Source organism: Diabrotica undecimpunctata, chromosome 4, assembly GCF_040954645.1.
Source record: "Diabrotica undecimpunctata isolate CICGRU chromosome 4, icDiaUnde3, whole genome shotgun sequence".
Classification (NCBI taxonomy): domain Eukaryota; kingdom Metazoa; phylum Arthropoda; class Insecta; order Coleoptera; family Chrysomelidae; genus Diabrotica; species Diabrotica undecimpunctata.
The window spans coordinates 159580968-159608933 of NC_092806.1; the positions used below are offsets into that span (position 1 = coordinate 159580968).

Below are 27966 nucleotides of genomic sequence, written 5' to 3' on the forward strand. Positions count from 1 at the left end.
TTTGATTATGTTAAGGCTTTTGACCTTGTTAAAAGTGGATATTAAAAAACATTTATGTTAAATATACATATCACCTATCTAAATCAACAATTAACACTAGTTTTTTGTTTTTTTTTTATTCAAGAAATAAATAATTAAATCAAATTAAATTTATAAGTTGTTTATAGTTTATTACTCCATGAAACGAAGCCGAACAATCATTTAAAAAATCTTAAAATTACAGGGCGCTATTTTTGAACTGGAATACCTGGGGGAAGTCAATAGGAAAGGCATATTATCTCGTGGTTATCGAAACTTTTACTGCGTCATGACATTTAAGCAAAAAAAAGCGACTGTTTGCATTCATTTCAATATTGTGAAAAACTACGCATTCTAGATAAAAACGTTCAAAAGACGACTTTCTTGAAAATACTTGCTTTTTAAGATGAGATTTCTAAATTAAAAAATTCTTTGAATAAAAAACACTAGTTTTTTGTTTGTTTTTTATTCAACCATTTAAAGTATGATTTATTCTGAAAGTTTGTTCTAAAATTTGTAAATTGGGTATTATTGTAGATGATAAAAGTTATGAATATAGGTAGGCAACCAACTATACAGATATCTGAATTCAATGGTGGAGAATCAAAGATTTTTATAAAAGGTCCTAAAGTATATTCTTTTACCAAATTCACATCAGTAAACATGAGCACGTGTTGATATTCGCCGTCTCATTCGTCAAGAGGCTATAAAAATTAATTTATTACCGTAAGCGAGACATATTCTCATGTTACAGATCCTAACTTGCCATCATTTTACATTCAAATTGTATCGTGTTGATTTTTAAGTTAATTATATTGTGTTATATTTATGTTATAGTTATTGTTAAGTTATTTACTGGTCGTGTTATTTTTTAGAGTTTAGTTTAATTGTGATATAATGATTAAATTTCAAGAAATTCTTACACTAACAGTTTCAAAAGTAAATATTTTTAAAAATCATATGATACATAGGTCGTACATCAGTACGACCCTGTTTGGCTTACACGTGGTTATGTTGACGATCGGGAATTTGTAGAATGAATAGGGTTTATATGGTTTTTCAACATTTGGTACCTGGAATATGGAAAGCGGATATGTGCAGGAAGTTGAGTTTTTTAAATTTTATTATTACAGAGTAAAATGTTAATGTCTTTTAGTGTGTTATTGATATAGAAGGTGAACAAAATAAATGAATGTTGTAATGTGATGCTGGTATATTACTTAACTTATAACTTAAGTCAAAAGGCCCTAGATGTTAAAACATTACATTTGGTACCTGAAAAATGTTATGAAGTTTATGATTGAATGAAAATGACGAGAGTTAATTAAAAACCGAACCGAATAATCCTTTTGTATAATCAAAATAGTTTTTCATATTTTGATATATCCGTAGTCCCAAACACAGAATAGTTGGAGCAAGGAAATGATTTTAAATAAAAACCAAAAACCATAAAAACAATTTTAATACCGATAACATTATTAATATAAACATATTTTATAAAAATACACATATAAAAAACATAAAAATGTAAAAAGTATTATTCCTTTGGAATGATATAAAATCAGCAGAATATTTCGTCACCATTTTACTGAAAAATAAATTATGAACACCTGGAAATTATCGAAAAAAAACCTAAACTGACTGAATTTGAAGTACAATACAATAAGAAAATATCCCTTTGAGTTATTTGTTTAAAACTTTTGTTTATTGAGTTTTTACTTCAATATTGTTAATGGTTCTTACGATAATATCAATCGCTTCTTTCATTTCCGCTTCAGTGATTATTAGAGGTGGTGAAAATCGTATGATATCTTCGTGGGTGTGTTTCGCAATTAAACCATTTTCTTTTAACTTCAAACAGACGTCCCAGGCATTTATACAATCTGGAAAGTAACAAAAGGTTATTATTGTCAATATAATCCAGTTAACACGGGTACAAAACTAGCTTAAGTTGGTTATAGCATCATTTATTTAGACAATAATAAAAAAATCGTAGGTCTTGCTCTCAAATCCATAACTGCGTATTTTGCCACTCAACTTTTACAGCGGTTGTCAAAAGTTTGTATGAATTGCTCAAACAATTTAATCATCAGCACCTCTATCGACCGGGTTACAAACCTTTTTTTATTTACGTTTAAAACAGAGGACAAAATCTTCATATGTGATGCAGACATGTCTCTGGAAGGTTTTCTATAACTAGAATTTGAAAAGACTCCCTGCAAACAATCATATCTCCTACAAAAATTGATGTAAATAAAATTGTTCGCAATGATTTCAAAAAAAAGTTGCTTGAGCAATTTGTGAAAAAATTTCTAAGTGTATAAATGAAAAATAAAAAAAAAATTCGAAAACAGTTTCAAAAATTTTAATAATTGAGGACTGTTATGTTTTATTGTTTTATTTTTGTGTGGTAATAATACTGTATGGTATGATTGGTTTTTCTCACTTCTATTTGTTCTTCCACATCTTTTAGCAGGATAAAATGGTTAGTATAAGTAATTTAAGAACAAGATCATGTCCTTCTGATGACCCCTAAACAGAAGTGAAAAGCTTGTCGCCGCTAAAATCGATTTAATTTAACCCGGGAACTGAATACATTTAGAGAATCCTACGGTGTTGCCTATACAGACGCCGATATCAATCAGGGCTTCCAAACAGAAGACCTAAGTCCCTTTTTCTTTCACGGTAACTACGTTTGGTAAAATGGAGATGAAGATAGCACAGATAAGTACATAAAAAGAAGGAGAGATCAAACTGAGGATGAAAACGACCACTCTATTGGGAAAAGTAGAAAACGGGAGAAGCGCCAAACAAAAGTCAGCGATAAATTGTAAAAAAAATTATTTTTAACAAAGTTTGATCAATGATATGAAACTCGGAACAGATCATAATGAGAATGGAGCTCGTTTAGAAACGATATTAAGATTCTAAGAGAAGTCAATGTAAATGAAATATGAAAAAGTAAAGTAAGGAAAATTTTAGCTGACTTGGGCAGTTAACCAGAGAATTCCAGAACAACTAACGGAGTCCATAGGAGGAAACTGTCACCTCGGGGGAACAAATACGGGTCTAACCACCTTCTGATATCCCCGGATGCTCTGTAGAGGGCTTCGAATATACTGTCGAGAGCTCCTCTACTTAAGTCCATTTACTGGATATGGACTAAATATTTATATCTTCGGTGTCTTGCCTTGAAAAAGGCAAGATATTTCTTACACAACAAATTCCTCGTCGAAAATGGTACATTAGGTTGTGGTCTTCCGATGGCTTGTCTTGAGAAAGACAAGATATTTTCTTACATGACAAAGGGTTGTCGAAATAAAAACACCAAGTTAAAGTTAAAAATAACTCTCAGCCACAGAGTATGGAAAATAGAACAGGAGCAGAGCCCCGAGAGCACTAAGCTCTCGGAGAGCCCGTGAGGGACTGACCTGGCTGACCTGAAAATCGCCAATATTTATATGCGCTGTTCGAGCGATAAATAAGGATTTCCAGGTCAAGAGCCAATGGGAAAATTCGAGGCGGGGCGATGCGCATCGAAATGCGTACTAGTCAACAGACTATGGCATTTGATGACAAAACAATAAGAGAGATTTTCCAAGGAGGAAATGATGAAACCGATGAAATCCGACTTAAGAACAGTGAAAGTAGAAAAATGGAAACAAAATGTAGAAAATAGAGAGCAATGCGAGAAAATCTTCAAAAGTATAGAAGTAATAGCGGTATGTCCATATATTGTCTACTTTCCGTAGATTTTCTAATTATTTTACTACAATAAACTGCTATAATTAATTGGTTTTCATATTAAAGATCGTAGATATGGTTCTCGAGCATTCGAACTCGCTTAAGAAGCGTGTATCTTTATACTCAGCTCTAGATACTAATATAAAAAAAATCTAATATCAATAGGACTACTTACTTCTATTAATATCGATAGCGTTCAATAATCCTTTGCCTCTGACATCCATCACAATCGGATTTCCATTGTTCAGCTTTTTCCTTAACTCTACCCTGAACATTTCCCCTAATTTAAAAGCGTTTTCAGCCAAATTTTCATCTTCGAGTACTTCTAGAGCTGTTATAGCTACTTTTGATGCTAACGGATTACCACCGAAGGTAGAACCATGCGTCCCTAAAATTTAAAAATAAACACATTGCTTTATGAACAGTCTTTTAGTGCGTATGTTATTCGGTTTTCGGTACAGACTATTCAGGACCACAAAAATATAATTTCTAAAAATTCGCGTATGTTCGGTAGACAATACTGTGTTGCGTAACAACAACATTTAATATTTTTATTCAATTTTGTCATTTGATCATATCATCATATCACACTAAATATTAATATTCAAAAGAACTTTCTAGACATAAGCTTCTAAAGTCGTCAAAGAATCATAACAATGAAACGATCATTAGTAATTTCCAAATTATCAGTTTGAGTCATTCGAAAAATTCTAACAGAAAGGCAAGTTGAAAAATATCCTTCTCCGGTAGTTTTACCAATGAAAGGAGAGTTAAAGGTAATGTAAATGTAAACAGATCCTTTATATAAGTCGAGGGTCAGGGGGACGATTTCTTAATTTTAAGAAACCGTTATGAGCTGGATGTGATTCAAGGGGGCGAGTTGACATCAGTTCGAATCCAGCATTGGATGCACTTTTACATTTTACTCTTCTTGTTCTTCTTCTTCTTCTTCTTCGTCTAGCCATTCACGTCCACATCTGAACATAAGCCTCTTCAAGTCTTCCTTTAGATTGTTTTTTATTGTACGCTACTTGTAGCCAATTTTTCCCGGCAGTCCTTAACAGATCATCTGTCCATCTCATATTAGGTCTGCCTCTGGGTCTTTTGTGTTGGTATGGTCTCCAGGTTAAAATTGATCTGTGCCATTTGTTTAGATCGCTCCTAGCTACATGTCCAGCGTATTCCCATTTCAACTTTAATGATTTTTGCACCACATCGGTGACTTTGGTTTTCTGTCTTATCCATGTGTTTGTTTTCTTGTCCTTAAGTGATATACCTAGCATTGCTCTTTCCATCGCGTGTTGAGTGACTCTAAGTATATTCATATTCTTTTTTGTGATTGTCCATGTTTGTGCCGCATAAGTTAATATCGGAATAATGCATGCATCAAAAACTTTAGATCTAAGATGTAATTGAATTTGTTGATTTCTGAGTATATAGTTCAGTTTACCGAATGCTGCCCAAGCTAACTTTCTTCTTCTTTTTATTTCTTCAGTTTGAATTTCCCTATTTAGTATTATTTTTTATCCTAAGTATATATATTCTTCAACTTTTTCTATAACTTTATCGTTTATTATTGTCACGGTGTCTTCGGAGTGCATGACTTTTGTTTTGTTTAAATTCATTTTCAGTCCTATTTTAGAAGATTCGGTATATAGTTTTAAAAGCATGGTTTGCATTTCTTGTAGGTCAGTAGCTATCAGGATTATGTCATCTGCAAATCGTAGATTACTGAGGTAGCGGCCATTGATGTTTTTTCCCTTATATTTCCAATTTAGGTTTTTAAAAACGTCCTCCAAAACTAAGGTGAACAGTTTGGGTGATAAAGTATCTCCTTGTTTGACTCCCCTGTTTAATGGTACAGGGTTCGTGTGTTCATTTTCATTTAGGTAGTATGTAGCTGTAGCTTGGTTCATAGTTTCTTTTATTAAGTTAATATATCTGCTGTCTATTCTACAATTTTGCATTGCGTTTATTACGGCCGTGTGTTCTATGGTATCGAAAGCTTTTTCGTAGACTACAAATGCTAGGAAAACTGGAAACTTGTATTCGTTACATTTTTCTATTAATATTTTTGTGGTTAACAGGTGATCGGAAGTTGAATAGCCTTTTCTAAAACCTGCCTGTTCATATGGTTGGTATTCGTCTAATTTCCTTGTTAGTCGAGTAGTTATGACTTTGGTGAGTAATTTAAACAGGTGTGACAGTAGGCTGATGGGTCTGTAGTTTTCCAATTTTCGACTATCACCTTTCTTGTGTAATAAGATTACTTTAGAGTTGTTCCAGCTCTTAGGGACTTTGCCCTGATGTAAACAACTGTCCACAAGCTTAGTTACAATTGCAATTAGTTCCTTACCTCCTTCTAACATCATATCTGTGGTAATATTATCTTCTCCTGCAGCTTTATTTCTCTTCATATTTTCCAATGCTGTAGTTACCTCTGAAATTGTTACTTTTGGCATTATTTCTGATCCAACATTTTTTATTAATTTCCGTGCTGGTCTCATCTCATCATCTTGTTGATATGTTCTGTAAAGTTCTGTGTAAAATTCTTCTATTCGTATCAGTATGTTTTCTCTAGTTGTGATTTCATTTTCGTCTTTTCCCATTAATGATATCATCTGACGTCGTCCTAGTGTCGGTCTGAGGCATTTCATACTCTTATTTTTTTCAATAGTTGTTATTAATTTTTCGTTTTCTTTTCTTTTTTGTTGTCTGATTCCTTTTCTAATCTGCCTATTAAGTTCTCTATATTCGTCGGTTCCCCTTTTGTTAGATTTATTTAAGATCTTCCTTCTTTTTATTTGTTGTAATATTTCTTTGTCTAATTCATTGTATGTTGTTTTTGGTTTTTTCAGTTGCAGAAGGCTTTTATTCACTGTTTCGGTAATAAGGTTATTCAAATCATCAATATCATTGGAGTTTATCTGCTGCATGCTAACTTGATTTAATGCATGCGCTATCTTTTTATTAAATTCACTATTTTTGATTTCTTCAGATGTCCATTTGTATCTTTTTTCATGTATTCTTTTTCTTTCTAGTTTTTTGTTAATTATTAGTTTTGTTCTTATTAGTCTATGATCGCTTCCTAGGTCAAACTGATTTAATACTGATACGTCTTCTACTAGGATTCTATTCTTCGTTAGGATATAATCTATTTCATTCTTTATCTTTTTATCGGGGCTCATCCATGTCCATTTTCTGCTTGGTTTTTTATTAAAAAAGGAGTTCATTGAGTACATGTTATGTTCATTCATGAAATTGAGAAGCATTTCTCGTCTATCGTTTCTTTTCCCGTAGCCATAGTTACCAATTAAATGTTCGTAATCTTCCTCTTTTTTTGCCCAATTTAGCATTAAAATCTCCTAATAGTATTTCGTAATTTGCTTTATTTGTATCTATAGCTGTTCTTATTTCATCATAAAATATTTCTACTTCTTCATCGTCGTGGCTTTTGGTCGGAGCGTACACTTGGATCACTTTCAGAGTGGTTCTTTTATTAATCCTGATGATGAGATATGCTACTCTGTCTGATTTTACTCAGTTCGTGTCAATATTGCATCACCGACAAGTTATCTAGTTTTTTGCATATAAATTCAAGAGTACTAAATTTCGTAAATAAACTGTCGTAAGCAAGTTATCGGCATCCAACATATGTAGTTGTATTTGTTTAAATAGACTTGTTAAAACGTTCTTTGCGAAACTTTTATTTGTCCCAGTTTTCTGGGTAGTCCTTCAAAAACGTATAGAAAAGTGAACCTATTTCCTTAAGGACAAAACTTGTTCCCCAAGGGAAAAACCTGCGACCTATGACTGGTGCGCGAAACAAAGGCATCAGGACAAGGTTTAAGGACAAACACACCTGCATCTTCGCACATACTGCTAAAATATCTTACTGTGAAGCCGTTGCGCGAGTAATTTGAGGATCGAGATTGATGATGATTTCTGTAGTTCCAAAAAGATTCTTCAAGAACGATTGAAGGAAGTCCTCATTGACGACGGAGAAGATCCAGAAACACTCGAATTCTAGTCAACTGATAATTCAATCATAAAAAAAATAGATGAAAGTTACAGATATACCGATGGAAGATTCAGAGAAAGCTCTGAAACGATCAATCAGACTTCCAGAAAAACAGACGGAATTGGAATTCAATTTATATTATACCTACGCTGAATTTTAAAACATTTTATTTTTTTCTTCTTTTATGGAGTTAATCGATCTGTGCAGTCAAATTTGCAATTCATACCTGGTTCAATGACTAGCATAATATCATCGTTAGCTAAACAAGCTGATACCGGATACACACCACCTCCCAAGGCCTTTCCAAGGACCAGAATATCGGGCTTGACATTCTCGTAATCTACAGCCAGTCTTTTTCCCGTTCTTCCCAAGCCAGTCTGGATTTCGTCCGCAATCCAAAGAACGTTGTATTTGGTGCACAACTCTCTAACACCTTTGAGGTACCCTTCATCCGGTACTTTGATGCCAGCTTCACCTTGAATGGGTTCCACCATATAAGCACAGACTAAGGGATCTTGGAGGGATTTCTGCAAAAAAAATACCTAATAATAATGTTAGACAATACTTTTTGAACATCCCCTGTACTTACACAAACTGCATAATTGGTTTCCATGTCGTTATTTGTTTACAGTGAATTTATTAAGTCATAAAAACCTTAAATAACAATAAAATGAAAAGCGAAAAAATGGATTACAGCAGGATTAGTCAAATCAATTAATAAAAAAAATAAACTGTACAATCACATAAATGACAAACAACAAACAAAGAAAAAAAGGAGGCCTATATAGAATACCGTAAACAATTGAACATACTTTTGAAGGCTGCAAAGAAAAATTACTTTGAAGAAGAAATTATGAAAAATAATAAATCTAAAGTCAACAATAATTATTTTGAACTTAAATTGTGGCTTATTCCCATTAAAAATAGTAATTACAAGAGTACTTTTTGCACAACCCGGGTAAGCACTTAAAAATGTTTATGAGATGTTTTTCAAGGACACTGAGAACGAGTTTATAGAAAATTGTTGGCCAGAAATTCATACATTATTATTTTATCTTGTTAAGATCTATAATTATTATATTTATGAATTTTTTCTTTTTTTTTTTAATTCGGGTGTTTTCTTTCATGTTATTGTTACGTTATTCCGTTTCTTTTTTGTTTTGTTTAAAAAAGTTCTTGAACTATAACGGTAACTCTATAACTGATCTTCTCAAACCACTCTTCATATAATTATATCCCCGTCCATTTCGTCGTGGTAATCAGCTGTTCCCTTCTTGGCCAAGAAAGTTAATTCGGCCCATGCCACAAAACCAGTTTCGCTTCCAGCATGAAGAAGAACAAACCGAGGACCTCTTTGGGTTGGAGCTTTCAGTTCAGTAGAGAGCCTTTTTATGAAGGCATCTCGTGGATTCTTGGTCTTTGTGTCCCTCCACTCCTTTTTGACTGAAGCAACGAAGGTAGTCCAAGATTCATCGGTACAAACAAGGTTTACATTATCCATCTTCCTCAATGTTTTTATTTGTCTGAGGTACATGTGTCTGCACGATATGATATCTTTTCGTTTCATCATTATGGAATCTCGACCTCTTTTACCATATTCAAAACCCATGTCATTTAGTAGCCTACGAAATGTGGTTTTTGAAAACACTGGTAGGTCCTCATCATCCTTCACTCTGTTCATTCTGCTGTCGATAGTTGGTGGTATGTTTTCCAAAAAAAATCATGAACAATTTTCCTTATTCGAGATTTTACTTCTTCATCGTAAGTATACTCACGTGGATTGGACTGGAAACTGTTTTTCTTCCTTTTTTGTACGGATTTCAGTTCGCCTTGCTAGGCCCCTTCGCAGATACAATAAATTTTTCGAACACTCATACCGCACATTTTCGAAACTTTTTCCTAATAATAGTCAAGCTTTCACCATTTTTTAAGTTCAGATGATAGTTCAATACACTTAACACCACACGTTTTACTTGCACACTAAGAGCCATACCCTGTTTGAAATTCACGAGAGATATTGGCAACGGCTCCATGATGTAGGTACTTTCATCCGCTTGCGAAAATGAAATAGAAATGAGCTTTCATAGTTTTTGCCAATAAGTTTTTGGTCTAATGACCAGTACCAAAATCGACAAAGAGACATGTTTGCTTTGCGTAGACATTAGGGATTAAAACTGATTCGCTTCTCCTAATGACTTTATAATGATCTTTATTCCTCAAAAGTATGTGTATATTTTTCTTCATGTTATTGTTTAGTTCGACAATGTAACTCTTATTTATACATAATTGATGGATTCGACCGTTACTTGATCGAAATTCATTTTATGTAACAATAAAACACTGAAAACTTTGTTTTCAAAACTTCCACAAAATTTATTTTAAATTCTTATCACTACAGCTGTTTCGGCTGATTGCCTTTCTCAAGTGATCTGTTTTTGGCATGGGTTTACACTTTATAGTCTCTAATGAAATATGTTGAGGAGGGGAGAACTGTTTGTCTCAAGCTGGTCATTCAGAATTATATCTGTGTTTTTTAATTTGTTGATTTCCATAGATTCTAACAAAGATAGCTTAAGGCCTTTATTTTGAATGTGTAGAATTTAAATTCGTCATTAAAAGAATGATTATGATCTAGAAGGTGAAGTGCGTATGTAGAATCTGTTTTTCTATTATTGAAAGCCCTTTTATGTTCTGCTATTCGTTTATTAAAATTTCTACCTGTTTGACCAATGTAAGTTTTTGGGCAGTCGCCACATTTAAGTTTGTACTGCGACTGCCCAAAAACTTACATTGGTCAAACAGGTAGAAATTTTAATAAACGAATAGCAGAACATAAAAGGGCTTTCAATAATAGAAAAACAGATTCTACATACGCACTTCACCTTCTAGATCATAATCATTCTTTTAATAACGAATTTAAAATTCTACACATTCAAAATAAAGGCCTTAAGCTATCTTTGTTAGAATCTATGGAAATCAACAAATTAAAAAACACAGATATAATTCTGAATGACCAGCTTGAGACAAACAGTTCTCCCCTCCTCAACCTATTTCATTAGAGACTATAAAGTGTAAACCCATGACAAAAACAGATCACTTGAGGAAAGCAATCAGCCGAAACCGCTGTAGTGATAAGAATTTAAAATAAATTTTGTGGAAGTTTTGAAAACAAAGTTTTCAGTGTTTTATAATCTTATTTATACATCTGTGATTGAATCATGCTTTATAGTCTTTTATACAACCTTAGGCAATTGTTGTGTGCGAGTATATTCCAGTGCTATGATTCTTAAATCCGGTCCTGATGCGCCGCTCGGGGCAAACCATCAATGTAGTCGGCCGTTCTCCCTTAAGAAATACATTGCCTATCTTACCTGCAGTGCATTCTAACTGTAGTTTCTACTATAGAAGTCGAATCAACCTCTTTGTCAGCAAAATTCTCGAATTCCTTATCTATATTTTTCTGGAATCTCGTGTTAAAGTGCTGATTCGGCGTTGGTACCTTCCATGGAACTCTAGAACAGATGTTCGTGTATATAAACTGTAGGCTCCTTTGAACAGTCAGTCGATAAGTGTTTTTGTAAGTGATACCCATGTTATTGTTGGCAATAAGTAGTATTGTATTTATAATTATTAATGAGATATTTGTTATTTAGTGAGTTTATTTTGTAAAATTAGTTAAACTACGTATTTCACTTAATTCCTGAACCTACAGAAGAACGTAACAATATCTTCTCTTGCTTTTTATTGCTATTTATTGATTTTTACAAGAATGGAGATGATTGTCCCTTCTGAAATATTTCCCTACATATTATACACAAATACTATCTTTATGTTTTTAACGGGTACCTACTTCTTTGTCTCTGACCTTCTTTTTTGGATCACATACGAACTTAACCTATTATAACCTAACCTAACTAATATTGTTAGTAAAATTGTAGTAAATTTACCTCTAAAGCTTTCAAATCGTTGTAAGGTACGCAGCTGAATCCCGGTAGAAATGGTCCGTAGTCTTCAAAGCATAAAGGATCTGTCGATGAGGAACATGCCGCTAATGATCGTCCCCAAAAATTATCCACAGCAAAAATAATCTTTGCTTGGTCCTTGGCGATTTTCTTTTTCCTGTAGCCCCATTTTCTAGCTAGTTTACAAGCCGTATCTCCTGCCTCGACACCTAAAACGTAGTTTACCCTAAGCGTGACATTGATAAAGATAAATAAGGGTGAAAGAACAATTACAAAAAATGCGTCTAACCTGTATTCATAGGCAACAATTTGTCGTATCCAAACAACTTGGTGATCACTTCAGCATATTGGCCCAACTGGTCTGAAAAGAAGGCTCTGGAAGTGTGGTGCAAAACGGAGCTTTGTTCGTGTAATGCTTTTAATATTTTGGGATGGCAATGTCCGAAATTATTGGCTGAGTAGCCGCTTAAGAAGTCGAAATATTTTTTACCTTCTACGTCCCAAACAAACACACCTAAAACAATAATAAATGTATAGTGTGTTATAGTAATCGAAGAAAAGTGTAATAAGACTCTAGACAAGAACAAGTAAAAAGGAGTAGGAATGGATTTTTTTTTTCTTGGCAATCGGGCTAAGTGCCCATCCAGCCAGCAGCAAATGTGTAATAACGTTCACTTAAATTAACCTATTCTAACTAAACTAAATACACTACAATTCTGGAAATTAAAAGAAGACTACGATGGGAGAGGAACTAGGATTACTTTTCGCACCTAGGGGTCATTCAAGGTGACTCACAGACAGAAAGTGTAGACCACGGAAAGTATAGGTAAAAAGGTAAAATATTTGGCGAGTCAACAGAGGTAACGAGCTTAACACCTACACTAAAGTTTTAAGTTACACATTTTAATAAACTTAAGAATAATTTCATATACCTTGTACATATTTAATGATATCAAATAAAGTAGATTGAAAGGGGGGTATATTTTTTGCAATAATAAACTATTAATAGGTTCTTGTCTTTGTAATTCAAATTTACTACAAGCATAAAAAATGTGATCTAAGTCGCAAACCACATTGCAAGTTTCACAAAGTTCGGTGTTGACTACACCGATTTTAGGAAAGGATTACGAAAAGTAATTTTGAAGAGGTGGATTCCAAAAGGTCTGTTGCATAACAACAATATCTAATATTTTTATTTTATTTTTGTATCATATTATTATATCACAGTGTATATTAGTTTAGATTTATAAAATTCCTTTGTACCATCTAAGAATCTGTACGGCGTCGATAGCTTGCATTCAAATAAATTTCTAGACATAAGCTTCTAAAATCATTAAAGAATTATAACCAAATTTTCCAAATTATCGGTTTGAATCATTCGGAAATTCCCAAAATTAACGAAAGTTGAAAAATACCCTTCTCAGGTAATTAATTTTACCAATGAAAGGAAAGTCGAAGGTATTTTAAATGTAAACATATCCGTTAGATACGTCGAGGGGGCCAGGGGGAGATTTCTTAATGTTAAGAAACGATTACTAGCCGAGTGATTGAAATCAGTTTTGCATCAGTTCGAATCCAGCATTGGATGAGCTCTAGGCTCCTACTCGCGCCAGCCGCACTTCAGAAGGTTTAGCACAGTCGGTATATTAATAAGTTTTACTCAGTTCGTGTCAATATTGTATCACCGACAAGTTATCTAGTTTTATAGTTTCATAAAGTTTAGTTTCATAAATCAGCTATCGTAAGCAAGTTATCGGCGTCCAAAATACGTTGTTGTAATTGTTTTAATAGACTTGTTAAAACAATCTTTTCGAAACTTTCATTTGTCCCAGTTTTCTGGGTGGTCCTTCAAAGAAGTAATAAAGTGAACCTATTTCCCTAAAGACAAAACTTGTTCCCCAAGGGAAAATTCCAGCGACCTATGACTGGTGCGCGAGGACAAGGTGTAAGGACAAACACACCTGCATCTTCGCTCAAGGTCTTAAGTCAAAAAAGTAAATTTTTCAGAAACGTATTTTTTTTATGTTTAAGAATATAATTAAATGTTACTTTGGAATAGAATCAGTCATGTAATTTGCAGGTTCAAATTCTTGTTTCAAGACAATTGAAAGTAAAATTTGAACACAAAATGATGGCTTTTAAGAAGTTAAACATTTGGTTTTTATTTTCAAAACGACCTTAAGTCAGTGACTTAAGCACTTTTGGAAAATTCATGTGGGAGACAGATTCTTATTATTATTCATTTATAAGTTTATTGATTATCAGAACTTGTCTTTAAGATGTCAGCAAAGGTTTAATAACTATAACTAACTACAAGTACATAATTAAAAATTAATTTTTATTCATTAAAATCAATTATTCCAATTTTTGTCACAATTTGAAAAGTAAAGTTTAAAAATCCTTCAAATAAAAGGCTCTAGTTCATCATACACTACTGTATTTTGCATATTGGTAAGTGCAGTATCATAAGTCTTTTGAACTATCAGATAATGAAATAAATTTGAGAAGGTTTTCCACATATTTTTCCTTCTTTTCACTTATATGATTCACTAATGGCGTAGACTTCACTGTACTGTACACTCCCAGCTAATTGCGTCTTTTTTTTTAACTTTAAAAGTTCTAGAATGGCCACAGTAGGTATTTTTAGCTTCAATGTCTTTACTACTTTTATTTGAAAATGAAAAAACTCATTGTTCACGCATTAAAAAAGGGAGCATCTTCAATAAAACTCGTTTTGAGCATCAATGAAATCAAAAAGTTCCCAGTCTTTTCTTAAAACTATAGCTGTAGCTGAACATGCAAACACTGTGTAGTACTCCTCTTGTTCAACTGATTCTTTTCTTCTAAATATTTTTTCAAAACATCCAAATACTCTATCAGGAGGCATAAATCTATGTCCCCTGATTGGAAAGCAATGCTGAATATCACTAAACACTCTGGAAATCTGCATATAAATAAGTAGGAAACCCAAAATATTTTGATTTTTATTTTGTCCACTGCAAGCATCAGAAAACAGTTGTTATGTCAATGATTTCGCTAGAACATTTTTAAACTTGTCTTCCAAAATCCCCAAAAAGTTATACAGAGCTGAAACTACTTTATTTGAGCCTCGCCCACTCTGATTTTCCGTCCATGTGTACACAAAAGTATTAGTAGAATCTTGTGTATCATCCATCAATACAAAAGTAAGATTAAAAACCCAAATTTGTCGAGAATAAAACACCTCACTAACTCTTAGTTTTGTTCCATGTCAAAAGATACCTTAACTACATTAGCTTCTGTTCTTTTAAGCAGTTCATAAAGCTCATAAAGCTCGTAACTTATGCAATTTTTACTTAGTAATAAGGGAAGCTTTCTCTTGAAGGTCTTTGCATAAATTTATTTCACTTTTTGTTAGATCACAAAATGAACAAACGTCTGTCTTTGGACTGCCAAAACTTAGATTGAATTTCGTCAGGAAGATCTTGAAGAACTTTGAGTAAGATGCAAGTGAGTTCTTCTGTTCTTTTTGAGTCTGTTTCCAAATACGGCAAATTTTTTAATAGATAACTCAGGGCTAAAGTAACCGCGGACGCACTTATCCCGACCATAATGACTTTCAAAGCACTTTAATGATTTTATGAAATCAATCATTGATTGAGCTCTTTGGGTTTTATCCTAGCTCCACCTTACTTTTCACAAGGACATTCTCTTGACTCTTTTAAAGCTTTAGCTAATCGATTCAATCTTTTTGATGAAAATTGTGTGATGGACAGGAATGTGGAATTACACACACTTAATAAAACACCATTTTTGTCTGTCGTATGAAGTATTTTGTAACTGTTCGAGATCGTGGATTTGTTTGATTTCTAGGCCTATGTTGCTTCGACTCTTGATTGAGAAGGTATTTGAATACGTAGTATTCGAAGTGGTATTTGAAGTTGTTCTGATCAGCAGCAGTCTTATGTGAGTAGATTTTATCATAAAAGCTACTTACATCATTAGAAGTCAATAGATATGCCTTACAAACATCAGCTTTATGAGCACAAACAATGCAAGGATCTGGATGAGCTTCTTTAATATTTCTTGCGAATTTCTTGAGATTTTTGTCTCGCATGTCATTATTTTTCTCTCGCTTTCTCTTTTTGGCACTATTAATGTCATTTACAGATACTGAAAATTGTAACGATTTATTTTGCCTACCATAGGGGTAGAAAATTAGGGGAAGAGAAAATATGGGGGTGGAGAAGGATAAGCAAAATAATCGCTACTTGTGCGAACGGGCACTCAGGTTTTGGCAGGAGAGCTGGGGTCGTGGATAAGTAAAAGACAAGAGGGTTTGGATTGGGGCAACTACAGAAAAATGAAATAAAGGGTCATAAATCTCTTGGAACAAACAAAACACAACAAAACAGGAAACACCTCAAGAAATTTAATATAGGGCGCCACTTGAGGTGCCTAATTATACCTATTACAACCAGCTAGTTGTAACTGGAGATATAATTATCAGAAATGCAAAACATTCAAAATATTTTTCAAATTAAACTCAAAAAGGGGTTTGTTAAAAAAAATAAACAAAATGTTGAAAAACAAAATTTAACATTTATTTTTGTGTCACCACAAACAGTTACAAAATATAGAGAACATAAAAACACTATATTAATAGTCACAATTAAAAAAAATACAGAAAAAATTTACAATTGTTAATGGGCGACAATTTGTAGCAGAAATAAATTATTACAAATCAAAAAAATATCTTTTTAAGTGAAACTATGCACAGTGGTTAACCTTCTTTAAAAAACAAAAACAAAATTTCAAATATGATCAGGTATTTACCAAATGTCAAAAATAGTGCTAACTGTCATATGTTTGTGACGTCCTCTCGTGGGAGTCACTATCCGGGTAGCTTTTAGACAGTCAGAGACAGAGTTCAAAATAAAAATAAAACTTTATTGCCTTCCTTAAATTAAATTGACAAAAATCTTATATACATATTTACAATTTGGTTTAGTCTTCTCAGTACCTGGCCTATTTATTCAAATTAAGTTTGACCTTGTCATATGGAACCAGTCTTATCGGCAAGCGAATGTGTATTTGAAATTTTACGGTTTTAATAACAGCGGAAGATAGGTATAAAGGAAGGAAAGGAACTCAACACGTCCCTTAAGTGATTCGGGTTAATAGGACACTCCTCGACAATCTCAACACGACTGCTTCAGAGTACGGGTAGTGAAAAGCTCAACACGCTTTTCGGGTAAAGACGGTAAAAGAAAAGGAAACAACTTGTGAACTCAACACGTCCGCAAGCCGGGGTAAGGAAGAGAGAACCTTCAGTCAACACCTGTCGATTCTGTCTCTGTGAGGAAATGTTGCCGTTTATATAGCGGAGCTTTGCCCTTTCTACTGTCGATACACTCCTACTTCATGGGTTGGTTCGCGCGCACGCTGGTTTAACGGTGATGGCTTGGACTCATCGTTACATGTTAACATTAAATTTAAAACAAAACTGAACAAATAAAATGACAGCTAAAAGTCAAACCATAAAATTTACAACTTTAACTATTACAATTTTTTTTGTATGAAAGCAATTATCACGTTTATTTAAAAAATGTCTGCTTTACTTTTAAAATCTGATCACAAAAAAAAGTTACCTGAGTTTCACTGTATAACTTTCAATAACTGGAACAAAAAACTACATCTTCAAACTGTAAAAAAAAAAAAAAATATCCCTAAACGGCTGCTTAGGACATTGAGGTTTGAGGTGGAAACTGGCACATTTGACACACCATGTAAACGCTTCTTAAAAACTGGACAATGGAAATGTTGATATCTTTATAAACACAATACTTGAGTAAAATACCACTTCTCTAACATATTTGTCGGTTTTCTTTTAGACCGACCTCTAAAACGTCTTCATTCTTCCGTTACCCCTGTCAATCTCATCAACTGCACTTAAAACTCAACACTGCTACTATACTGCACATTTTCGCATGATAAAAGACGAAAAAACAAAAAAAACATTACGAATTAAAAGAAAAATTTGGACTAACACCGAAACCACTGCCTCTAACAGCGGCTCCACTGAGAGTGACGAAATTATCTAAAAAAATTGCTCACAAAACTTAGAACAAACAAAGCACTTATCGTATAAACTAAACACAACGGAAATTAAGACGTAAATTAATTTGAAAACGCAATATCGGGCGGTTTGAACAAAGAAATATCGAAGAAATTTGCGCCTGTGACATAAACAAACAATAAAATGATTTATTATCGACGGCGGCGACCTAAAAAGAACGAAAGATTATTTGGGTTTTAAATTGAAGGATACGAACTAAGAAACATTGAAAAAATTCTTCGTTATTCTAATGCATATATAAGGGGATTTCAATTAACACATATACGAGGGGATTCCAATAAATTTAAAATGCTACAAAATTATGCTGAAAAAATCGATTCTTCGGAAGAAGGTACATTTTCTTTTCAATGCTAACTAGTTACGAGAATAAGTTCCATTTTTATTTGACTACGTTTATTCTGATGAATTTTTTAAATCTAGAAGTGTATTATTCACGTATTCATGGATGAATCAATAACTGAAAAGTTTGTTTATTAGAAAAACAGGGGGAATGCGACTTTATGGCAGCAGTCAGTCTATTTTTATTATATATCTATGAACAAAACCAATTAAAACATACCTCTTATCCTAATCACTATATTTACCTTGTCCTTTGGCCAAAGCTACTGGTAGTGGGTGATAGTTATGAGCAGCATATTTTTCTTCCTTGTCAAAGACTTCCTGTGAACTGAGTGTCCTTTTTTCGAGTAGTTTTATACACCGTTCGAGATTTTTTGATAGTCTTGTAGCTCTTTTACACGATGGTAACATTATTTATCTGAAACACAAACACCATTTAAGAAATAAACTACAATAACCAAAATGTAAATAAAAAAATTCTCTTTTGACTCTACAAGTGAAGTTTCCAAGAAATTACAATAAATCAAAGAATGACGAAAGAAGTATTTTTGAAGTGTAGAAACATTTATTTCCTAGCTGAGCGGTTTCGACTTACAAAGCCATCTTCAGAGCTATGCTACAATAGAACAATGATATAAATAACTAATTTAAAGTTTATAATGTTCACTTACGTCAAGTTTTTTAAGTATCTCTACTTGAAGAAATCTCATTATTTAAAAAAATTACAGAAATTCTCTTTTTAAGCTAGTTCTATGTTAAAATGTTTCATTGAAAAAACACAAAAAGGACTGTACACTGGACTCCACAACAACACAAAAAAACGGGTGTGGGTAGAAGTTATACTTCTATACACGCGTTCGCCCTTAAAAATTTATATAGGAGTTAATCTGTATAATCATTACATATGTAATGCTATAGGTAAGAGAGAGCAGAAAGAGAAAAAGAATTAGTTATATAGGTATATGGTGCATCGTTTGCTGTATATAAACATTTGACCTGTAATAGGAGTATAGTAAATGAAGGATTGTATCAATATTTTAATGAAAATATATATTTTTATTTTTATATGCAACATAATTCAATATAATAATATGAAAATGTAATATTCATAAGTATTTAAAACTGCCAATATACATAACTTACTTCAAGAAGATCAAAATAAAAAACCAACAACTCGGATTATGTTGTAAATTTTCATTTTATTTTAAAATTTATGTTTTTTGCGTATATTACATATATTTAATAAGATTAACGTGAGGTTTTTAAATATTTCAAAAATAAAAAAGGAAAATCATAATTGGGATTCGAACTCACAACCACCAGCGTATGAACCAAACACGTAAAGGATTTGCCAATTAGACACGACACTAACGGATTTCAAAGTTGACAGTTCTCGGTAAAACAGTGATTATTTTGAAATACAAAAGCCTAAAATAATTATAAACGTTTAATTTTAAATAATACAAAACATATCACATAAATAATAATATTAATACATATTATATTATATATAATAATAATATATATATATATATATATATATATATATATATATATATATAATATTAAATACAAAAGGAACATTTTTATTCTCGAGAGAGGAAGAGAGAGAAAATGTATCTTCTGTCTCTCTCTTACTCATTATCTTACATATGTAATGGTTTCACAGATTCACTCTCATGCAAATTTCCAACGCCGACCGTGCGTATAGAAGTATAACTTCAAAAATGTGGTTATGGTACCGGTGTCAGAACCCGACCATTTTTTGGAGTCAAGCAATTTGATTAACCCAGTCTGAGAGACTTGAAACCCCCTTAGAATCACATTCGGGTGTTACAAGGAGCTAGGTGTATTGATTCGTGTTATCAGGAACCACTCCAGCGCGCTCCAATGCTCCAGGTTATCCCTTTCCCCCTATGCAACTCTCATGCGCGATAGGGGCATAACTATCAGCCAAATGCTTTTCGTGTGGAAGTTCTGGGTACAAGAACTCTAACTCGATTAATGCAGGCTCGCGTGAGGCGCTCTTTTCCTGCTTTCTCTAGTGACGTATCATCGAACCGAAATTGCTTGCTCGGGCCTCGAGTCTCCGCTCCGAGTTGCGCTAAGTTCAGCGACTCGGTGCCCGAGGATGTGGGCCCTTCGTGCACAGGTTTTGGGGTTTTGTTAATTTTTTTGGATAGCTGTCGCCTTTTTGTTAGTTTTTTTTTAAATTTTTTTGGTGGCCAAATCCTTTATTTATTTATTATTTTTTTTTAAGGTTGTCCTGACAATAAATATCAATTAATAAATTTCCACTGCTGCATGCTAGGGCTTCTTCTGTTGGTATAGCTACGAGTTATCTAGACTTTATGCGTTTGCTAGGATTTGCTGTTTTAGACTTTTGTGCTTTCATCGATGGAACGCATCTAATTCTAGCTTTTTCTACCATTTTATCTATCACCCTTTCTTTTCGCAGTTCTCTAAATATTTGGGTACTCGGTACATTTGCCGCTTCTCTGAGGATTGAAGCAGCAGACAGAATGAGTGAAATCGAAGGCCAATCTTTTAAATGATTCCTCAAAGGTTACAATTGACATATGTCATTAGAAAATTAAGATTATTAAATTATCAAAAAATTTATGAATTGAAATTCATAATGAAAAAAGAAATATTTAAATATAAAGAAGAAACTAGATTGTAATGTTTCTAAGTATGATACTTGGATGTATTAAAAAAATTGTAGCTCTTGATTGAAATTGTAAGAATTCTAAATAAAAATTGAAAATTTTTTCTTGTGTTAATGAAGAATAACTTGTCAAATGATTGATTACAAATAATTGTTATAAATTAGTAATGGAATTTAAAAAGGGAACAGCGAACGGTTCATTTATACCGTCGATGGTGACGTGGTTTGGGTGGAAGTTGGCGTGGGGGTAGATGAGAAAGAGAGAGATATTTTCCTTATGAGAGGTCTACACGTACTATACATACAGACATATTGTGTGAAGCACAATATGTGTAGAAGCAAATGCACCCCCCTGAGGATAGTCCTGGTGGCGCCCATGGCGGTGATTATTTTTATGCATAGCATTTTAATCGTGAAGTAAAGAATAATGTTGTTTGCGATTACATACATTTAAGGCGACACTGTATTGCACATACAAATTTAAAATTTCTAAAACTCATGCACACTTGTATGAACCATTATCAATTTATCATTCATTTTAATTGGAGGAAAACACACTGATAACACAGACCGACAGAATTAAAAAAAGTTGTTGCTGGTGAGGTAATTTAAATATTTTTAATGAGCTTATTTAAGAAAATATCTTTCTTTGTTTCTAAGCATAGAATCAAATAAATGTATATTAATAATTAATAAATTAAAACTTTTTTGTATCTTGTTTTATGTACTTGGAAATCTCCATGATCGTAAAACTCAAATTTCCGATACCTGCCGGACCCTCAGAACATAATTTCACTACTGTTACGTTAAGAATGTCCCGTAGTTGTTCCGAACGAAATCTTGGTGATCGTTTATTGATACGAATAGTTAAAAAAAAACACGCACACATTTTACATAATTTACAAAAAGCCAATTGAATACACTACGACCAATTCATACTCATATTACGTAAAAAAATCTGATAAAAATATACAGTAATTAAATTTGAATTATAATTAGCAATATTACTTTTAATTGGTGGGAAACAGACTGATAATAAGCCGATAAAAATACAGCGGCCGACTCTGTTAAAGATAATAAAAATAAGGAACATAAAATTTAATCGTTTTATTTGAGTGCTATTTTTATACCACCGGTCATTGAAAAATTACCATCTGGTTTGTTTTTTGAATTTTTAAATACCTGTGAGGGGCCACTTTTTTAAAACAGAAATTTATAAGTCATTTAAGTTAGAAATACGTATTTACTAGCAAAACTTAATGAACGAAATAACGGAAACAAGTAGAACATATGGACTGGGACTGGATATAAACACCAGCAAAACCAAGCTAATGATCATTAACAAAAAAACATAACTGGAGCAAATCTGTATGTGAACCAAATGAGAATTAAACGTGCCTCACAGAACAACTACTTGGGAAGTATAATCAATGAGTCGTGGGACAATACCCAAGAGATTAAATGTCGCATCGCAAAGGCAAAAAGTGCATTCTTGACTATGACCTCTGCGGTGAGGAGCCATGATCTCATCCTAGAAACAAAAATAAGGCTCCTTAAATGTTACATGTACTCAGTGCTTGCGTACGGAGTAGAAACGAGGACATTGAAGGCGGGATCTCTATCAAAACTTCAGGCTTTTGAGCTATGGTTATACAGAAGGATCCTGAAGATACCGTGAATAGACAAAGTCATCAATGAAGAAGTACTACGGAGAATGAACACAACTGCGGATTTGGTCAACATTGTGAAAGGCCGTAAGCTGCAGTATTTGGAACATATAATGAGAAATCAATGCAGATATGAGCTACTCCAATGCATTTTGCAAGGTAAAATTGAAGGAAAAAGGGCCGCAGGACGAAGAAGAATATCCTGGCTTGTTAACCTGAGAGCATGGTATAGAAAGACCACAACACAGCTATTTCGTATAACAACCAACAAAGTCATTATAGCCAGAATGATCGCCAATGTTCGGAACGGACAGGCACCCTAAGAAGATTTACTATCTCTCTCGTGTCGAAATCCTGTTCGTGGAATTTCGTAGAAATCGTGGACTCAGATTAAGGTGGTCACAATAACATGTGCAGTGGGGCTTTTGCACAAGAATAGAGTTTGGTGTTATTCACAGATTGATTGGCAATCTGTATTGATCACAAATCAATACAGATTGCCGCCTATGCCGATGATATCAGCATCATGTCTCGCAGAACAGAAGAGGCGGCAGAAATATATTCACAATTAAAATCAAAGGCAAAAGAGACCGGACTAGAAATAAATATTCAAAAGACAAAAGAGTTAACACAGGCAAGAGCTAGGGGAAACAGACGCACAGTTGAATTAGAGGACGATATTGAAACGGTAGAAAGTTTCACATATTTAGGAGTTACATTAAACACGGATGGAACAGAAGAACCAGAAATCCAAAGACGAATAGTAAAGGGAAACACAGCTTATTTTTCACTCGATCATGTGTTTCGCTCCAAAAACACACACTGGAGATCGAAAATCAGGGTCTACAAAACTATTATCAGACCAATAGTATGTTATGGATGCAAGACATGGGTGATGACAGAAGAGACAAAAGAAAACTGGAAGTCTTCGAAAGAAAAGTCCTAAGAAAGATATTTGGACCTATTAACGAAAACGGAATATGGAGATCTTCGAAATATGGAAGTCTTCGAAAGAAAAGTCCTAAGAAAGATATTTGGACCTATTAACGAAAACGGAATATGGAGATCCAGGTATAACCATGAACTCTACCAACTGTTCAAAGAGACACCGATCTCAGAATTCGTTAAACTTCAGAGAATTCGCTGGGCTGGTCATATAGTAAGAATGGAGACAGAAAGATTGCCGAAAAGAGTCCTTGATAGTAAAATGCAGGGCGAAAGACCAAAAGGAAGGCCACGGAAAAGATGGGAGGATGAAGTGGCAGCGAACGCGCAAAATTTGCTAGACGTGAGAACTTGGAGAAGATGGTTGGAGGCATAGTTTGGAGGAGGCCAAGGCCCGATTTGGGCTTTAGCGCCATTGGAGAGAGAGAGTTATTCACAGATAAAAGTAGGTTTTATCTCTACCCTGATTAAAGAAGAGTGAGAGTTTTGAAAGGCCCTGGTTCACAAGAGAGACACAGGCAGAGAACATACTGCAGGAAACAAAGAGATTTGGGTTATCGAGATCCATAAAACTCAAAAAACTTGTCAAATAGTGGGCGAGTGAAATTGTATTGGAAATTGTAAACATTTGTAAGAAAGCTCGGTGCTTCTTAATCATAATATTTTATAACTGAACAGATTAGGTAGGTGTAATATGTCCTGTGGTCTGTGAACTGTGTTTGTCATTTGTCATCTTAGTTTTAGTTAATGTCATATGTAATTGTCATGTTATTCATTCAAACAAAACAATGCTAATTTCTTGTATATTAAAACTTAGTTTATAAAGGTTTTGCATTTCATTACAATTTAATATACAAGAAATATCAAATATGGATAAGCTACTACGACCAGACAGATTCGATGCAGATCCTAACTCTCCTAGATCGTCTCAAGAATAGATGCATTGGAAAGCTACCTTTAAAAACTTTATTTCCTCTGTGATTGATGTTTCAGAGGAGGAGAAATTCAAACTACTGGTAAATTACGTGAGCAACAATATCTATGAACTCATCTCTGATTGTAGAAAGTATTCTGAAGCCAAAAGTATTCTCGAAGCAGCTTTTGTTAAACCCAAAAATGAAATTTTTGCCAGACATATCCTAATGACAAAAAAACAACAAACTGGTGAAAATATAGGTCAATACGTTCAACATCTTAAAGTGCTTTCCAAAGACTGTAATTTTCTAGCCGTTTCTGCAGACCAAAATAGAGAAGATTATATAAAAGACTCTTTTATTAATGGCATTCTTTCTAATGACATAAGACAACGTTTACTAGAAAACAACACTATTACTCTGCAAGATGCCATAGTGAAAGCCCAGTCTCTGGAGTCAGTTTCAAAACACTCTGAGGCTTATACAACTCCTGTACAAATTATTAATGCAATTTCTTCCGAAACCAGAGAGCACACTAATTATACTTCTGCTGCTGTGAAAAGTTGGAAATGTTACTTTTGTGGATCAACTGAAAGGCATCCTCGTAGCCTATGCCCTGCTAGAGACAAAGTTTGTAAGAAATGCTCGAAAGTTGGACATTTTTCCAAGGTTTGTAGGCTTCAGATGCCCAATTCAGTATCAGCTGCTGTTTTAGCTACTACTACATCTAGTTCCAATGTTAGAAATCTTGCTGCTGCCCCTCAATGCTTATCTAAAAGTGTTACTGAGATAAAGGTGAATGGAAATACAACTGAAAGTTTAATAAACACAGGTAGTTCTGAGTCATATATCAGTAAGAATTATGCATTGTCTATAAACGTGAAAACATTTAGAAGTCATGCAAGCATAATAATGGCTTCAACAGCACTCAGAACGACTATCTCAGGACACTGCTTTGTTAATTTAGAAATAAACGAACATTCCTATAAAAATGTCAAATTATCAATAATTCAAGATTTATGTGCTGATGTAGTTATAGGTCATGACTTGCTTAAACAACATTCTTCTCTAGAAATCACTTTTGCTGGCTCAAAAATACCTTTAGTTATGGATCGTATAGATAACATTTGTAGTTTGGCATACTTAAATATAGAGCCACCCAAATTATTCTCCAATCTATCAAATGATTGAAAAGAAAATTTTCAACTGAAGATAGAAAATTCATATCTGATGAGATACAGTATCTGCTATTGAATGGAATCATAGAAGAAAGCAACTCTCCTTAGCGTGCATAAGTACTTATTACAAAAAGTGAAACACACAAAAAGCGAATGGTGGTAGATTATTCACAAACGATTAATAAATTTACTTACTTAGATGCCTATCCTCTCCCAGATGTTGAAGATATTGTTAGAAAAGTAGCAAGATATTCTGTCTTCAGTACTATTGATCTTAAAAATGCATACCATCAAATTCCAATCAAAAATGAAGAGAAAATATACACTGCTTTTGAAGCCAACGGCCAACTATACCAATTTTGTCGGATTCCTTTTGGGGTAACCAACGGAGTGGCTTGTTTTCAAAGGGTTATCGATGGTATTATTAAATCCGAACATTTAAAAGGTGTATATGCATATCTTGATGACATTACGGTTTGTGGATTAAATCAACAACAACATAATGAAAATCTTAATAAATTTATGGAAGTAGCGAAGAAATACAATCTAACAATAAATCAAAATAAAAGTTCTTATACACTAAATTCAATCAAACTTTTGGGTTATCAAATAGAAAATCAGACCTTAAAACCTGATCCTGAAAGACTTGAACCATTAAAGAAGTTACCCTTACCAAACGATTCACAATCACTAAAGAGAGCTGTCGGAATGTTTGCACATTATTCCAAATTTATCCCACAGGACATAATATAGTGTTAAATAGTGGGTTGGTAACCCTTTTATATTAATGTTCCATGAAGGTAGTCGGTGGCATCAGAAAGAATATTCTATGTCGTCGGTCTGTCATGTCATGTGGGCCACTACCATAACCATTATTTGTAAAAGCATGTATGTACCTTTGAGAAAAAAAATAAGAAAAAAAATAAATTATATCTATAAACATTGATAAGTATCCAATGTATTAGTTTATTAACTACATTATTAGTTTATTAAAATTACTGAAACATTTGCGACAAGAAAATTTCAAATACATTTGAAGATCTGCTTTATGACACTGCTTTATGACACTGCTTTATGACATTACGTTGGAGATTGTCATCTGTGTCATATAAACTTGCTATCAATCATTTTCAGAGAGAGTATACTCAATTTAATTGTTTACAATGAGGACCTGAACAAAACATGGAAAAACCGCATTTTTTCACTCTTACAAGCTATTAAAATTACAAACTTATCAAATATACTTATACAAAATACATTAATCGAAATATGACGCATTAACATGAACGAAAATAATAAAAAATGTGCAAATTCACTTTTAAATACCTACTAATAAAAAATTATTACGAAATGTGTTTGGCATCATAACTGCTATGAATTCAAATGGGTTTGTTTATTTTGTATACATTAATATCTAAAAATAGAAAGAACAAGTCATTTGTTGCAAAACAATGACTATGATGGTGAGGCATAACCATCCATTTTTTCGGTGTAAGATATTAGTCCAGTTTATTAAGGTTTTCACCTTCGATTTATTTCTTTGAAGATGCATCGATTTTTTTGCATCATCACTTTCCTGAGATCCAAAATAGGGTTCAATAGATCACCCACGCGAAAAGTTGTCCAAATTTTTTTACACAATTTTTTTTTTTTTAATTGTAACAATAATTTTTTTGGCTCCGATAATTTTTTTTATGTTTTTTGGATCATTATGCCTATTCATTATAATTAATGTCACAAAAGATCATTAAATTATTTTTTTTCCAATTCTATGTTAACAGGGGTGCTTTATAAGGGATGAAATAAGTTAATTTCAATTTTTATTGGTTTTTTGAAAAAACGGGTAATTTACACCCTTAAAAACAATAATGACATACAGATTTTGATGTGGAGGGTAAGTAGAGCTTGTTTCCATCACTAGCATCGCTAGACTACAAGGCTTTCTTGGTCGTAACTTGAGAAACCCCAAACACGCAAATGACAGCTTTAAAATTTGCTACATGAACTGTAAAAATGTTCTCGTCGAGAAAATTCGATAACCCCGTAAGGAAATGGAGAGAGACTTAGAAGAGTGGTACCACATACGAACTGTTTATAACAGGTACAAATAAGGTAAGAATGGCCTTGATGATAGGAAACTAACTAAATGAAAAGTAATTTACAATATGTCTAAAATAGAGAAATAAGCTGGCTAAATGATAATGGTACTGATACTATAGTTTGTTCTAGTTTTGCTACATCCTTCCAGTCTATTCCAAGTAGAACAATAATTACTGAAAAAAACAATTTTAAAATTCCTGATAAAATATTATTTTTAAGATAACGCATATTTTACTGCCAAATTTGATAAAAGTAATCTTCAACCTTCGGACACCTGATTATTTTGTTAAAT

General features: G+C 33.3%; 2 protein-coding genes across 3 annotated transcripts in view; one reads left to right on the forward strand and one right to left on the reverse strand.

Moving 5' to 3' along the window:
- Positions 1-1464: 1464 nt before the first annotated feature.
- Positions 1465-27966, reverse strand: part of LOC140440341 (ornithine aminotransferase, mitochondrial-like) — a 47249-nt gene continuing 20747 nt past the window's right edge. For both annotated transcript variants that reach the window (XM_072530787.1, XM_072530786.1), the window contains exons 2-7: positions 18448-18620; positions 12035-12259; positions 11731-11954; positions 8010-8310; positions 3938-4150; positions 1465-1901 (exon numbers count right to left, since the gene is read on the reverse strand). In XM_072530787.1, the coding sequence (XP_072386888.1) occupies positions 1723-1901; positions 3938-4150; positions 8010-8310; positions 11731-11954; positions 12035-12259; positions 18448-18613 (1308 nt within the window). In that variant the 5' untranslated portion in view covers positions 18614-18620 and the 3' untranslated portion in view covers positions 1465-1722. The remainder of the gene's footprint in view (positions 1902-3937; positions 4151-8009; positions 8311-11730; positions 11955-12034; positions 12260-18447; positions 18621-27966) is intronic.
- Positions 24421-25587, forward strand: LOC140439021 (uncharacterized). Its single transcript, XM_072528653.1, has one exon. It carries the CDS (start codon positions 24421-24423, stop codon positions 25585-25587), a length of 1167 nt encoding a protein of 388 aa, XP_072384754.1.